The sequence below is a fragment of the Antechinus flavipes genome, chromosome 3, assembly GCF_016432865.1.
Source record: "Antechinus flavipes isolate AdamAnt ecotype Samford, QLD, Australia chromosome 3, AdamAnt_v2, whole genome shotgun sequence".
Taxonomy (NCBI): Eukaryota; Metazoa; Chordata; class Mammalia; order Dasyuromorphia; family Dasyuridae; genus Antechinus; species Antechinus flavipes.
In genome coordinates, this window is record NC_067400.1 from 546,182,815 (window position 1) to 546,200,123 (window position 17,309).

General features: G+C 36.1%; 1 protein-coding gene across 1 annotated transcript in view; it reads right to left on the reverse strand.

Moving 5' to 3' along the window:
• Positions 1-11,843, reverse strand: part of NEK3 (NIMA related kinase 3) — a 31,999-nt gene extending 20,156 nt beyond the window's left edge. Inside the window, exons 1-8 of the mRNA XM_051990723.1 lie at positions 11,322-11,843; positions 9,368-9,502; positions 6,328-6,421; positions 6,132-6,228; positions 5,202-5,214; positions 4,791-4,874; positions 1,430-1,497; positions 1,252-1,338 (exon numbers count right to left, since the gene is read on the reverse strand). Of these exons, the coding sequence (XP_051846683.1) occupies positions 1,252-1,338; positions 1,430-1,497; positions 4,791-4,874; positions 5,202-5,214; positions 6,132-6,228; positions 6,328-6,421; positions 9,368-9,484 (560 nt within the window). The 5' untranslated portion in view covers positions 9,485-9,502; positions 11,322-11,843. The remainder of the gene's footprint in view (positions 1-1,251; positions 1,339-1,429; positions 1,498-4,790; positions 4,875-5,201; positions 5,215-6,131; positions 6,229-6,327; positions 6,422-9,367; positions 9,503-11,321) is intronic.
• Between the last annotated feature and the right edge of the window lie 5,466 nt (positions 11,844-17,309).

Sequence of the window (17,309 nt, forward strand, 5' to 3'; positions counted from 1 at the left end):
TATAGATGGGCATCCCTTCAATTTCCAATTCCTTGTCATCACAAAAAAGAGCTGCTATAAATATTTTTATACATATGGATCCTTTCCTTTTTCTTTGATCTCTCTAGAGTCCAAATCTAGTAGAAGTATTGCTGGATCAAAAGGTATATAGTTTTAGAGCCCTTTGGCTGTAGCTTCAAATTGCTCTCCACAATGGTTGGATCAATTCAAACTTTACCACAGTGCAGAAGTATTCCTTTTTTTCCCCACATTCCTTCCAACATTTTTCATTTTACTTTTCTGTCAGATTAGCCAAGAGGGTTTTTTAAATTTCCATTTCCCTAATCAATAGTGATTTAGAATTTTTTTATGATTGTTGACAGTCTCGATTTTTTCTTCTAAAAACTGCCTATTAATATTTTTTGATCATTTCTCAATTGAGGAAGGACTCTTATTCTTATAAATTAGGCTTAGTTCTCTAGATATTAGACTTTTATCAGAGAAACTTGCTATAAAGCACCCCATCGAAACCAACTTCCTTCTTTCCTTCTAACTTTAGCTCCACTGAGTTCAATCTAATTTAATATAATATAATCAAAATCATCCATTTTACTTCCCCATGATCCTCTCTGTCTCTAGTTTGATTATGAACTCTCAAAGATGTTCTTAAGCTGGGGTCTGTGAATTTAATTTAAAAAAAACGTGTGTGTGTGTGTGTGTGTGTGTGTGTGTGTGTGTGTATGTACACACACAAATATATAGACGCACACACAAATAGATAAATAGATAGAAACTTCATTTCAATAGTTGGTTTCCTCTTTAATGGTACAATTTATCCCTTCCATAACCATGTCTTTCTCCATTGTGTTTTTGATATGTAGGGGGTCAATATAAGAAATTAAGTGGGAATTTGGGGAGAGGGGGTTGTGGAAGCTGCAAACAACATCCAAAGGCTGGCAGAGGACACAAAGTCTATGACCAAATCCTTAACCCAAATTTTATAATAAGGTGTAAACATGCCATAATTGAAAAAGAAAAAATTCAAACTTCTTCTCTGGTACAAAGGACCAAAAAATTTCAAATTGATTTTCCAGAACTGTGGAGTACCATGCCCATAAATCTTGTGATGTGGAAGGATAATTATATTTACCTTTTATACAATTAAAAACATAGGTCTGCCAAAAAGTCCACAGGCTTTACCAGGCCACGAAAAAGGTGAAAAAACTCTCTTCTAAGAGTTTTATCTTTTTATCAGATGGATGAATCACATACCTTTTATTGTTATAAGGCATATTCTCCCAGATTTCTGGAGGCACATAGTAAGGTGTTCCCACATATGTACAAGCATATGCCATAGGCCTGAAGGAACAATGAGAAATGATGTTTTTCATACTGTTACTGAATGGCAGATGCTTTGGTTACTAAACTCCCAAAGAAGAGAAGTACATACTTGGAGAGAAGTCGGGCTGATCCAAAATCTCCCAATTTTATGTGTCCATTTTGGGTGAGGAAGACATTCTGCATTAACAAAAAGAAAGAGACATCAGATTGTCCCTTTAACAAATACTCTATTGTTTATCAAAAGACAGGCGTCTCCAAGCATTGCAGGAAAAAGGATCTAATTTCCACTTCTCAGAGATCTTGCTTTCAATAGTAGAGAGAGTACAAGTGTGTTAGTTAACAGTAACATCTCTATGCAGAACAGGACATTGGGAGTAACAGATGAATCCTGGCAAAGACTGTGGGCTTAGTAGGGTATAGGATGACTGGGAGATGGGAATGTCCCAGTGAGACCCTATTTAATATACTTATCGAGCAAGGTTTTCAGGCAAGACAGACCTGCCAGATAAGGCTTCATTCAAGTCGGAGAAACCGGATAAGAGATGCTAAAATTCCTTTAGAGTGAAATGGAGAAATAACAAGAGAAGGCCAGGAAGTTTTTCTAGCTCCACATTTTTGGTATATTCAAAAACTCATTTCTTAAAATTATTTTTAAAATTTTAAGTAGTCTAGACAACTAGGTAGCAACATGAAGGAAGTACTGAAGTTAGAAACAGGATGACCTGAATTCAAAACCAGTTGAAGTCTGAAGGAACATTTTAGATGTGTTTGAGGCTGGGTTTTTCCCCCGCATAAATGTTAATGGTTAAAGTTGAGAGGGGGCAGGAAGAATTTTCTAAGTCTGTCTGTGGCTCTCCTTTCTGCTGCTCCAAAGTTCATGGAGAGCTCCGTAGAAGTCCCCTGAGGTGATGGCAACGTAGCAGAGCCCTGAGATGATGGCAATGTAGCAGACCCCTGAGGTGATGGCAATGTAGCAGACCCCTGAGGTGATGGCAATGTAGCAGACCCCTGAGGTGATGGCAAACCCAGAAGAGGAATGCCTGCTGAAATTTCAGCAGCTGAGCTTTCACCCAGCTTCCTAAGCTTTTGGAAGGCAACAGCAAGGGAGGAATGGACTATTTCTAGAATATCAGATAAAGTGGGGGCGGGAGGGGACAATAATAAAACATACAATGTAAAGTCATTCGGTTCTTAGGAATAAATACTTGCTATTATTTATTTTCCTCAGAAGCATAATAGGACCGTGGGGGAAAAGGTGATTCGAGGAGTCAGAACAACTGATTCTAATTTTTATCTTAACATTGTGAGCTCTTTGAGGGCAGGTTCTGTCTTTTGCCTGTCTTTGTAACCCCAGCAATCAGCCCAGTGCCTAGGACGTAGTAGGCACTTCGTGAATAACTGACTGAACAACTAGTTCTGGCTGTGCTATCTGGCAGCTGTGTGATATGGAACCAGTCACATAATCTCTCTCTGAACTATAGTTTCTTCATCTATAAAAAGAAGGTATTAATTCCTGCCCTGCAAATCTCAAAAGGTAATTGTGAGGGAGCAGATAACATAATTTATGTGAAAGCATGTTAGCAAGAATCATTATTGTTGCTATTTGATGGGAAAAAGAGGTAATTGGGTGGGAGAACAATGCAGACCTGAAATGGGAAGAAAAGTTCACCTCTGAGGTGGGAAAAGTTTACAGAAGAGAATGAATAGGCTTAATTTCCTTCCTTTCCTCCTTCCTCCCTCTTTCCCTCCTCTTTGCTCTTCCCTCCTTTTCTTACTTTTATCTTTTCCTCTTTCCTTTTTTCCCTTCCATCTCTCCCTCCTTCCTTCTTTTCCTTTCCTTTCTCTTTTCTCCCTCCCCTTTTTTCTTTTGTGCTTGCCTCCTTTTCTTCCTTCTATCTTTCCCTTCTGGCTTTCTTCCTTACTTTTTTTCTTCCTCCTTCTTCCCCTTCTTCTCTCTGTGCTTCTCTCCTTTTCTTCTTTCTATTCCTTCCCTCCCTCCTTCCTTCCTTCTTTACTTCCTTCTCTCTGTTCTTTTCTCTCTTCGACAACTTCTTTCTTCCCTTTTATTTCTCCCTTTTTTCCTCTCTTCCATCTTCCCCTCCCTCCTTTTTTCCTTCTTTCTTTCTACACTGGGTCTTCCTATCTTGGCTAGGCTGGAAGTACAAGGACCACTCATTGTTTTGATTTCATTCCAGTTAGCACAGAAGCTTTGCCCTGCTCCATTTCTGACCTGTAACCCTTTATTCCTCATTAGGCAGCCTAATAGTCTCTGATCCCCAGGGTTTTCTATATTAACGCCAAATTTGTATTTAGTCCACTGTAGCTCAGATCTCCTGAGCGCTAAAGATCTACCAGCTTTATCCTCTCTTATGGCTGAGAACACAGAAATATATCATCAGGCAAAATCAAAAAGGTGTTATTGAGGTCTCTTTGTCACACAGCTTGTTGTTCAATTGTGTCTGATTCTTTGTGATCCTATTTAGGATTTTCTTGGCAAAGGTACTAGAGTGGCTCATCATTTGATCTCCATATTAGTAAACAGGGTTAAGAGACTTGTCCAGAGTAATATAGCTAATAAGTGTTTGAGGCTGAATTTCAACTAAGATATTTCTGACTCCAGGCCTGGCATTGGCATTCTATTCACTGTGCCATCTAGCTCCACAAAGGTAAGTGTCTCTACCTCCTTTGTTCTACACAGGTGACAAAGGGAATTAGATGACTTTGCTCCCAAGATATGCATTAAGTGATATACCCCAAGTTCTGAACATAACTTGGGGTATATCACTTAATGCATATCTTGGGAGCAAAGTCATCTAAAGCATCTTCCTGTGCTTACACGCCCTCAGTCTCTTTAAGGTTCCAAGAACTATTTGCCCTGACCCTAAGTACAGCCAAATTGCTTGTCTTATTACTTCCTAGCCTTCATTAATGTTCTTATCAATAATAGTTATTATGGATTTTTATGTGAAAATACTCTCTCTCCTGATTTGCTACTTTTGATCTACTGTGAGTTAGAAAAATATAATCAATTTTGATAATACTATATGTAAAGTAAAAGTCCACAGACTCTAAGCAAGCTCTCATCTATAGAGTAGAATATAAGCGCTTTATGTTTAGAATGGCTGAGGCTGCTAGAAGCCTAATATCTAATTAACTCATCTCTTTGTCTCATTTGAGATGGAATACTACCTGTTGTCCTACCTACCTCACACTGATGTTCTGTGAATAAACTAAGCAGGAAGACAGGAAAGCACTTTGAAAAGTTAAGAGTTGTACACAATTATAAGAAACTGTTACAGTTTTAATAAGTGACATGCTCAACTAAAATGCTTAATTCAAGTTCATCTGTAAACAGGAAGATATTGGTAAAAATAAATGAAAGAAAGCCCCCAAACTGTTCAAAGAGACTAACATTTCCAGTTAGAACATTTTTTTAATTAAAAAAATTTTTTTATTAAAAATCCACTCACCTTGGACTTGATATCTCTATGTAACACCCTTTTTTTGTGAATGTGATTCACTCCCAGACACATCTGTGTAAACCAGTGAAGTATCTATGAGGAAAAGAAAAACAATTTGATTCATGGAATGCTTTTTTCTTAAAAAAAATTTTCAAAAGTCCACTTATGTTGTATTTTCAGAACTTAGGCAAATTAAAATACTGTAAAAATAAAAATATGAGAAGAGGAATGATGATGTAGAGAGCTGACTTCAGAGAAAGAAAAATAAGACTCATAGACCAATACCCTGGCCATAACCTCTCAGTGCCCTTAGACAATCAAAGGCAGAACAGGTACTGATATCTATCAGTAAGGGAATTTCTTCTATCAATAAAATAAGAAAACCAAGCATCATCATCACCATCATCATCATCACCTTACCTCACTTTCATGACTGTAATCATATCATTATCACCATTATCACCATCTTCATCATTAATATTATCTTATCATCATATCATCATCATCATTAATATAGGATTATGGATCTAATGCTACAAGGAATATCAGTAGCTACCAAGTCTAACTCTTCAGTTTGCAGGAAAAAAACCTGACGGCCAAGCAGGTTACCTAGGTGATCTTGGGAAAGTCTCTTAATGTCAGAAGCAAAATTTGAACACAAAGCTCACATCTACAAAGTCAGTGCTTTTCCCCCACTATACCACAATGTTTTGCCATCACCATATGTCAGAAAACTAATAGTTCATCTATTAAAATATTTAGACATAAAGTAAAAACACCAAACTCACATATGATTATTTTACATGTGATGACATTCACTACTTCATTTCAAGACTTTTGTTTGTTTTTCTTTCATTTGATCAAATCCAAGTAGTTTTGAAATGTCTATTTGGTATTACCATTCACAGAAATATAAACTATATTTCAATAACATGAAATGCATAGCATAAATACAAAAAATATATAATTTCATTGCTATTTTGGGAGTTTAATGATCATGTTCACCACCAGTTTCTTCAGGCTAACATTATTTCATATTTTAAAGACATATGTCTTTATAAAATTATTCTACATTACAGTGCCCTAGCACACCATGACAAATTTAAGCTAATTAAATGTATTTCCTTTTTATTCTATTGTTCTATGAAAATTTGATTAATTAAAATCAGTCTATGTATTTATTAAGTGCCTACTATGTATAAGATTATGTTTTAGATGCACATATGCAAAGAATATTTATGATATAGGCCATGGTTGTTTTCAGGGAGCTTACATTCAATGAAACTGAAAACATAGCAAAGAGGGCAGCCAAATTAAGTGCAAGTGAGACATAAGAAAATGGTCTCTTACCGTATCTCAGGGAATAATTTTCCTCTTTGATACTTAATTTTTTGCATGAGATCACCTTCATCACAATATTCCATCACAATATATAGGTGTCCATCAGCTTGAATAAATGTAAGATTCCTTAGTTAATTATTCCATAAACAATAACATTCAGAAATGTGGACACTACTATGTAAGAATGAGATAAATTGATATTTACCTTCAAATGACTCCTTAAATGCAACAATATTGGGATGTTTCATTTTAGCCAATAGAATGGCTTCCTTCCTAGAGTTCTTTACGTCAGAGGAAGACTGGAAAAAATGATTTTAAAAGTATGATTCTACAAATATAATCACAAGATGTTCAGTAATGATAATTCACATAATAAAATACAACAACTATATTAAGATAGGTAAAGAAATTGATGCAGAGGGAGATAAATTGACTCGTTACTATTTGGTAAATATCTTTGCAAGAATTGGAATCACATTTCAACTTCACAGTCAAAGCTCTTTCTTCTACGATGTCCTCATATAATGCATTTATATTCTTTAACTAGTTTAGAAACACAGAGCTAATTTAAATGACTTTACACAAATCCACTCATGAGGTCTCCTATGAAGTTAATACACTAGGTGCTCTGTGACCTGCATAATAAAATGATAATTCATATTTATATTGTGCTTCATGAAGTTGTACAAATATTATTATCTCTGGGAACAGGCTCAGATTAAATGATTTGCCTTTGGCCATGTACCTAGGAAAAGTCAAGGCAGGAACTTAAAGGGGTCATAGGAAAATACTAGAACTAGAGCTCAGAGAGAAAAGTATAAAACTTTCATTTTTTTAGATGAAACCTTAAGACACAGGGAGGTCACATAAATTATATAAAGTCACTACTACATAAGTATATAAGGTGAGATTGCAGCCTAGCTTCTCTAACTACAGAACCAATATTCTTTTTGCTATACCAAGTGAGTGATACTCTGACTCCAAGTCTGGAAGCGGCCTGTGGAAAACTGTGTGCTTTAAATAGAATTCACCCATCACACAATATACCTCTGGGATCTTCTCTGCAATAACCAACCAGTGTGTTTTCAAAAAAGCATAAAGCAATTTTGAATAGTCTGAGCACAACATAAAGGGAAAAGTAAATAATAATGATAATAATTATTAAAATCTAGAATTTATATAGCTTTTTAAAGTTTGCGAAGCATTTTCTGGATATATGGTATCCCAAATGTCTTAGTGAAGTTTTAGATTATCAAAACTTACAGTTTTAAGTTATTAAAGCCTAAAACTGCCCTAAAACATTTGAGACAGCCTGTATTAGCTCATCTGACACTCACAGCAATCCTGGGAAGATAAATGCTAATATTGTCCCCATTTTATAGATGATGAAACTGAGGCTCATAAAAGGTAAGTGCCTTGCCTATGATCATGAAACTAGAAAGTATCAGGGGCACTGAAGTAGAATTTGGACTTGGGTCTCCTGGTTCTAATTTTAATATTCCATCTACTGTGCCATCCTGATGCTAAAAATATATACCAAAACATATATGCACACACATATACGTACATATATATGTATATATACACAGCTATGCATATAAAAGCATCCCAGTATGCAACATAAATGATTTTAGGATTCTGTATTTTGTGTTTTACATCTTGCTATGTCTCTTCTTTTCATGGAGATAATACCAAATTATCTAGATACCATGTAGCATGCTGGTATTTAACACATGCAACAAGAACATGCAAAAGAAAGTGTTTCCCATAAAGTACTCTAATATCTTCTTAAGAGAGAGATATAAAATCTAGATGTCATATCTTACCATAATGAATCTGGCAGTGATTGCCTATTAATAGTCTTACACTAACAACATATAATATATATAATAAAATGTCATCAAATACATATTTTAAATCCAAGTAGAGTAAAACACCATTATAAAATACTCCCCATATCCTAATTCCTTTATGCTGTGGGTCAAACACACCATCTTACTGTATCAGGACAAAGTCTATAGAAAACAACTGTATGCTCTCCTTGCCTACCCACTTCAAGATCACAATTGGGTGGTGCTATTGGACAGCACATGTACTGAGTGACCTCTTACAAGGTCAGGACACAGGGCAGCTGGCACAAAGATGGTCATCTGCATCACTGTAGGGATCACTTATATTGATGAGATCTAGATCCAGCAGAGTTCTAGCTTTTTTTTTTTACATGCCATTTCCAGGAGTAATTACACTTGAAAAAATATTTGCCAAAAATTTCACTAATCTCCAAGTAAAGAATTTAGGAATTCTGATAAATTATCCTCACATGTCCATAATCAAAGTTGAATAATTTTTTTCCCTCACTTGTTGGCTTTATTGCCACACTATGCCTGTCCAACTCATAGAAATTTCATATTAATAAGGTCCAGGAATAGTTATGGGGCATATCAAAATGTAGGGTCAATTAGGTAGAAAATAGACAAAGAGCAAGTCTAGAGTCAGGAAAATCTGAGTCCAAATCCAGCTTTAGGCACTTACTAGCTATATATCCCTGGAAAAGTCACTTAATTTCATTTGCCTCATTTTCTTTATCTGTAAAATGAACTGGAGAAGGAAACAGCAAACCACTCCGGTATTTTTGCCAAGAAAACTTCATATAATCAGACAAGACTGAAATGACTGAACAACAGAATACAGAGGCCTATAGAAAAGAAAATTACTTAACCAGCATTTAAAAAAAAAAAAAGGGTAAGACTTAAAGAACCCATCACTAATGGCTCCTGCTTCCATTACAGTGCCTTCTTTCCAGTTACCCACCCCATGCTGCCTTCCTTAGACTTTCTCTGGACAGGTACCATTTAAATAAATATATTAACCCTGCAGTGAACTTTTTAACATAATGAGGTTGGTGACAGCAGGTCACCTCCATACAGCCTACACTTTGGTTCTCAAAGAACTCTCACCAGTATCAGGAAATTCTTGAGTTTTTGATCATTCTTTTGTTTCCTTCTGCTACAGCTGAAACACTGAGCAAACCAACAATGATGGTTTCTTCAGTAAGTTGTGTAAAGGCCACTTTGTAACCATCTACACCCAGATTGAGGTCTCATTGTTTTAAAGAAACAGCATATATATAGACCATTTTTTTTTAACCTTGCTGCTCATCCTGGGTTCATTATAAATCTCATTCAACATAAGCCTGGGGAGTATGTGCCCTTCCAAATCTGAGAATTCATTTCTTAAATAGTTACCTTAGGAAGCCTTATTTCCTTCATTGCGTAGTTCTGGTTGCTGTTTTCTTGTCGAACCAAAAGAGCCCGGCCGAAGGAACCCTCCCCAATCACCTTCAGTATTGTGTAGTTATCCATAATGAAGCAGGAATTGACCTTGGTGAAGGTTACAGTTTATAGATTAGCCTCCCAAATTTTACAGACTTAAAAAAGCAACAACAAAATATAAGAACCAGGACTCAGGTTAAACTAAAAAACAACAACAAAAAGCAAATAATGGGCAAGTATGATCCCCCTTGGGTAGCTAGGTGGTACAGTGGATAATCATCAGGCCTGGAGTCAAGAATACCAGAGTTCAAATGTGACCTTATCACTGAATCCTGTTTGGTTCAGTTTTTGCACATACTGAGCTAGAGAAGGAAATAGTAAACCTCTCCAGCAACTTTGCCAAAAAAAGAAACCCAAATGGCATTACAGAGTCAGATATAACTAAATTGCAAAACATGATCCCTTTTATAAAGTAAAATTACCTTGAATGGAAGAAAAATGCTATAGAAATTTTAAATATAACAAAAAAATGAGATGCAAATCATTTTTCTTCAAGCTTAAATTCAATGATTTTTTTTTTTAAATTTGATGCAATTTATTTTCTGTTAGAATTTAGGGATACTGTTGGGGACTGGACCTGTGGTTCTACAGGCATAGGAAGCTCTTAGTCTCAATCCAACAAGTATTTATTATGCACCTACTATGTGCAAAGCAATATGTTAGATACTGGGAATATAGAAACTGAAAAGCAGCTCTTGTCCTTTTGAGGATCCATTCTGATGGAGGAAAAATGTATAATCAAGTCAAGTCTAAGTACATGATAATTTGAGGAAGGAAAGAGTATGAACAAATAGGAATTCATGGATGACTTTCCCCAAGAAATGGCACATAAACTGAATCCACAGGATTCTCACAGAGATGAAGAGAAGGGGCAACTGGCAATTAACAACGTATACTAAGCCTATACAAAGGAACAGACATAGGAAATAGAAACCCAAGTTCAAGAATAGCAACAGAGTCGTTTGGCTAGAATATAGGATATGAAAAAATAGTAATGTGCAATAAAATTAGAAACATTAGGAAAATCCCTAGAAAAATATATGTAATTTTATCTTATTAAGGACTAATCAGCCAACCAGTAGAATTTTCCACTACTGGTTGGAGGCAAATTTATTGATGCACAATGATCAAGGGTTATAAATACCCACTAACAACTTTTGATTTGGGGGACAATTATTATATTCAGATTACTAATGTATTTAGTTTTTTTAGGAGTTGGCAACAATTCTAGAAATTAATAAGAAGGGAATGTCAATTACTGTCACTTCAACATTCACTTCAACTTTTCAATGGAACACTAATAATCCTTATAATGAGGGCCTATGGGACTAAGAACCATAGAATCTAAAGTGGGAAGGACCTTTAAGAGTCAAGAATTCAACAACTGGCCCAGTGAAGGAAGCCCCTTTATATAATCTCGGGGCATTGGATTTTAACATCCCTAGAGACTGAATTAACCTCTTCACAAGATGGTCTTCACCAATCAAATGGTTCCAAAATGTTTAATACTGACCAAGCCTCCTGTAACTTCACCCAATATTTGCTAATTCTATCCTGGAAAAATTAGGCAGAATAAATTTAACCCCTCTTCGACAAGGCTTTCTTAAAATGTTTGAACACATTTATAATGCACTAATTTCACTTTTTAACGCTCCAGCCTTAGCCAGAAAATCTTTTCTATTATCACTGAGCTTCGTAATTTTTAGGGGAAAAAAAAAATCCTTACCATCCCACCATATGCTCTTACCATTTAGATAAATATAAAATTGCAAATGCTAATAAATACTAATAGCCAAAAAAAAAAAAAAAAAAATGGAGAAAGGGGCTAGGACCTGCTGGTGCGCATGAAAGCTTGCACCTTACCTACCTCTCAAAGCGGAGTTCTGTGGTCCGCTGAGGGGGACCACGGAGAACGCTTAAGGCGGTTTAGGAAAACTCACGTGGGTTTGTTTTTTTTTTTTAACCCTTTTGTATCGCTGTTCAAGGGACCACCGCCAATTCACCAAGCACTACTTTAAAAAAATAAATAAACATTAACAAGAAACCCTCGGGTTTCACTGAGACGTGCAGATAGCCGCGGAGGCCGCGTCAAGCAGAGCTCACAGGTGCCAAAGTGAAGGGACTCACTCCTGCAGGGGTTGCAAGGAGCGGGGCGTGGGGGAGGGCGGGGAGGCTGGCTGCAGCCGCAGCCCAGAGCTGGTGCGGGGAGGCTGGCTGCAGCCGCAGCCCAGAGCTGGTGCGGGGAGGCTGGCTACATCTGACCTGCCCAGCCAGGAAGTGCAGGGCACGCGCTCTCACCCCTTTGTTTCCCCTAGAGAGCTCCATCGGCCCTAAGCCCATTGCTGCAAAGCTCAGCTCTTCCTCCCCACTCTCCCAGGGAGGCAATCATTATATACCCTCGTGCATCTGCAGCCCCCGAGCTCCCCCAAGGCCGGCGACCCGGTAGCCCGTGGCAGCGCTCACGCAGAACTTTCCCAGCTGCGGAGAGACACCTCCCAGTCCGCCAACAGGGCGCGGAGGCGGGAACAGAAGCACCCAGTAAATAGGGGCACAATACTAGTGCGGCCGGGCCCTCGGTGAATTGGCTTGGTGTTTTTTGGATCAAAATCAAACGTAAACACAAAAGCGGTAGGGTGCTTGTCTTTGAACTAGAACAATAGTATTCCGTGCTGGGTTTAAAGACGTTATTTCGTGTTTTTGCTCAAAATATAAGCGTACATAGCTTAAATTTTAAAGTAGCATTGATGTTGGGTGTTTTAATTATTTATTACCAGTAATAATAATAATCTGTAAATAATTTAATGTAGTGGGAGCTATCAGAACTCCTGTTCAATTAGATGATGGGCTCAGGCAATAAACATTTATTAAGCTCTTACCATGTGCCAAACACTCTGCTAGGTTCTGGGGAATCAAAGAAAAACAAAAGACAAGGAGCTCACAATCCACTGGAGGAGATAACATGTAAATTACTAAATACAAACAAGTTCTATGCAAAGATAACTAATATGAAATTACAGGAAATGGACCTTGGTCAGAACTATCATAGGTAAAAATTTTTCCACGGATGGAAGCATAGTATTTTCACTTTTTTGTCTGTTTCTTTTTCTCATAGTTTTCCCCCTTTTCTTGCACATAACAAATATGGAAATATGTTTACAAGGATAGCACATATTTAATCTATATCAGATTACTTGCTGTCCTGAGGAAAGGGGAAGTTAGGGAGGGAGAAAAATCTGGAACACAAAATCTTACAAAAATGAATGTTGAAAACTATCTTTACATGTATTTGGAAAAATAAAATGCTAATGGGAAAAAAAGAAAAAAGAAAGTTTTTCCATAGGATTCCTGCAGAATATAGAAGAATTTTGCAATAATCTCTGCAGTGAACAGAGCAGCATTCCACATAGCAATCTGGCCTCACTCCAACATAGGACAAGCAGACTAGCTCAAAAATAAGGTAGTGAATTAAAAGGATTGCCTTGCCACAGTGAAAACCCAGTTGAAGTCGTGTATTACATCACTTGTAGGGATCCCACTCAGCACAGTTTCAGGGTTTTCTCCAGCATCAGATAAGAAGGGGGAAAGACAGATGTAGTGGGAAAAGATCCAAGGCTGAGGCTTGACAAAATCTTTGATGGGATTCAAAAGAAAAGGATAATGTAGAATTGAACTGGTCTGCCAGTTTCACTTAATCAAAATTATCTATTTTATCTTTAGTAATTGCTTCTCTCCCTTATTTAGTGAAGAATACAACTTTTCCCATATCTGCAAAAGGAATATCATCTACTTGTAATTTTTTGCAGATATGATCTCTTATAATAGGATCTTTTATGGAATGTATTGTGGGATATGATGTGGAATTAAGGTATTGACTTAATTTCTTCCAGAATGCCTCCCAGTTTTTCCAGCATTGCCACTACCACCTCTCAGGTCAGACTCTCATACCTTGGACTACTGCAGTAGCCTGTTGGTTGTTCTGACTATTAAAAGACTTTTCCCCACTCCAATTCATCATCCATTCAGCTCAATGTGGACTTCCCAAGGCAGAGATTTGACTAGCACCCTCTTCACTAAACTCCAGTGACTCCTTATTATGTCCAAGACCAAATATGACACTGGCATTCTTGCTGTTCACTAGACAAGACAGTCCAATCTCCCAATTCCTGTTTTCTCTAGTTATTCCCCATTCCTGCAATGTTCTCCCTCATCTCTGCCTCTTAATTTCCTTGGCTTCCTTCAAGTCCCAGCTAAAGTCCCATCTTCTACAGAAAGCTTTTTGCTACCTATTAATTCTAGTGCATTTCTTCTGTTATTAATTTATTTCTGAATATAGCTTCTTTGTTCATAGTAATTTGCATGAGGTCGCCATTTGATTGTGAGGTTCTCTCCTCAAGGATAGGGACTATCTTTTGCCCTTCTTTGTATCCTCAGCATTTAGTGTAGTGTCTAACATGTAGGCACTTAATGTTTATTGACTAACACGACTGATTGATATTGAGTAATACATAGTAATTTGAATAGTAATATGCCATAAGTGTCTCAGCTCTAGTTTCTTCAATTAAGTTGTTTAATTTTATGTTATCTATTTTATGTTATATTTGTGTAAAACTGAGATTAAAATATTTTGAAACTTGTATTATTTTCTATACTTTGTAATTCAGTTAATTTTCCCTTTATGAATTTTTATGCAAAGGCATTTAAAGCATGTAACTTTATTATTGATATTGATTTGTTGTCTATGGTTCCTTTCAGTATGATGTAGTTTCTTTATCTCCTTTTATGTTGTGAATTTGTTTTTGCTTTGTTTGGTAGCATAATGGCAGCTGGACAGCTCAGAGGCCAGGACCTTGATTCAGGAAGACCCCAGTTCAAATGTGGCTTCAGACACTTACTAGCCATATAACTTTGGAAGCTATTTAAGCTATTGGCCCTAATTCCTTGAAGAAGGAAATAGCAAATCATTACAGTATCTTTGCCAAGAAAATCCAGGGATAATATCATATGTAGGTTCACAAAGAGTCAGATACGATTAAATAACAAGAGCATGATAACCCTTGCTTTTTTTTTTTTTTTTTTGATTCACTTGACACAGTAGATTTTGTTCCAGTCTTGTTTTTATTATTTTTTTTAGCTGTGTTTCTTGTAAGCAGCTAGTTTTTGTTTTCTTATTGAATATCAATTATTTTTTCATTTTATTATTGTTTACTCTATTTATATCTTAAAGTTATGAGTTAGTCTTATATTTTCCTCTATTTGTCTCTAATGTATTCTCCCCCCAACCCCTCCTCTGAATTAGGAAGTTCTTTGTTATGCTTCCTTTGTAAATATCGTACTTTATCTCTTCAATTATTTTGGCTTAATTTACTTTAAGGCAATCCTATTCATATAGTTTCTCTTTCCTCTCATCCTCAAACTGCCCCTTCCATTTTCTATTCCTTTCACTAATTTTGGAATTTGAATTCCTTTTTCTTCCTTTAATCTAGTCATTTAATTTATCTCCTTTTTTCTGTTAATCAAGTAAAAGCCACTTTCCTCTAGTATTTTTCTATTTGTTATCATTTTCTGCCTTCTAAAAAAAAAGGATTTCTCTCATTCTCTTCTAAACTTTTAGTTTTAGATTGAAGTTCTGATATTTGTTGTTGTTGTTTTTTTAAGTTTCCCTGTATTCCCCATGGAATTAAAAACTAAGATATCTTTTATTGTTCTCTCTTCCAAAGTTTCTATAGACTGTCTTAGAGATCTTGCCTTTTCTTCTGTTGAGCCTTACTCCTAGATCATTTCTAAAAGATGAGATACAAGAATTACTACACCTATATTTTTTTCTATATTTCTAATTTTTCAGTTAATTACTTTTATGGGTGTCCCCATAACTAATTTCCCCCACTTTTTACTGTGAAATCTTTCTTGAAACTATGCTCTCACCTGCTTCCAGATGTCAGTTACCCCCCAGGGGCTTAGATTCTCCTTCTTCCTGGAAGCCTTTTTTGTAGTGGCAAGAAATTGGAAACTGAGTGGATGCTCATCAATTGGAGAATGGCTGAATAAATTATGGTATATGGATGTTATGGAAAATTATTGTTCTGTAAGAAATGACCAGCAGGATGATTTCAGAGAAGCCTGGAGAGACTTACATGAACTGATGCTAAGTGAAATGAGCAGAACCAGGAGATCATTGTATATGATAACAACAAGACTATAGGACGATCAATTCTGATGGATGTGCCTCTCTTCAACAATAAGATGATTCAGACCAGTTCCAATTATTCAGTAATAAAGAGAACCAGCTACACCCAGAGAGAAGACTGTGAAAACTGAGTGTGGACCACAACATAGCATTTTCACTCTTTTTGTTTGCTTGCATTTTTGTTTTCTTTCTCAGTTTTTTTTTTTTTTGATTCAATTTTTCTTGTGCAGCAAGATAACTGTTTAACTATGTGTACATATATTAAACATATATTTTCAGATATTTAACATGTATTGGACTACCTGCCATCTAGGGGAAGGAGTGGGGGGGGGGGGAGGAGGGAAAATTTGGATTTGTAAGAGTCAATGTTGAAAAATTACCCATGCATGTTTTGTAAATAGAAAGCTTTAATTTAAAAAAAAAAAAAAAAAAAAAGGAGTATCACTCACTTAAAAAAACAAAAACAAAAACACAAAACAAAAACAACTCTCCTCCTGATGTTGTCCATTAAGGCAAAAAAACAATCTTAGATATTGGTCTTTTGAAATACCAAGTTCCTAACAATGCCCATTGTAAGGTCATAACTTATCCATGGGAGAGTTCTTCAGTGGTACCCACTTGCATCAGTGAATTAATGATTTCTTTTCTTGCTTCTTTTTCGGCCCCTTTCTTTGCACTGATTCACTTGTAGGCTTTCTTCTGAGACTACAATTATTATTTTTCCTTCTCTATTTGCCATTAACTTGATTAGGGTACATCACATATTCTTCTGTCTTTTCTCTCCTTTCCCCTTTTATGAGCCCTCCCATTCAGTAGTTCCATTTCTCCAAAAATACATTGATTCACCTATAGATGGGATATTTCAAGGATTAGTCCACATTTTAGGCTTGTCCATATATCGCCACTACTTTTAATTAAGTGCTGTTTTCATATTTATCAGTACTTTTAGAAACAAATCTCTGAATGGCCTGTCACATTGTCATTAACATCTTTACTTTTTTTCTGGGGTAAATCATTTTGTTATCTAGTATTTTCATTAGTTGCTATATATGTTTACCTTTATTTCTCTTGTAAGGCAAATAAACTGCTTATCTCTGGTTTTATCTGCAAGTTTCAAGTGCTTCTCCTATTTGAATGTCTTCCCTCAACCCACCCTCATTATTAGATTTGCAAAAGTATCTCATCATGGGTTGCATCTTCAGCTCCTTTGCTTTTTGGAACACTTTATTCTATTCTTACCTCATAACTTTTAGGGTGTATGTTTTTCAGATTTCCTCTCCTTTATATCAAACTCTCGTTTGTAACCAGAATTTTTATATTCCACTGTTTGAATTTGCAGCAAGCTGTAGATACCACACACTTACTCCATCCCCTGCCAAACCTATAGAAATCTCTTTTCAGTGACAATTTTTAATGTTTAGGAGTTCTGCAATTTTCTTGTGTTCTTCGAGATATATAATTTCTAAGTTGTCTTGGTGTCATGTGTCAAGATCAATGTTTTTCTTGTATAAAATATTTTCTTTGAACATTCTTTAAACATTTTTATATTTTATTTTTCCAAATACATGTAGTTTTCAAAATTAATTTTTCTAAGATTTTGATTTTCCATTTTTTTCTCCCTCCTCCCCAAGAGAGCAAACAATCTGATATAAGCTATATGTATAAACCATT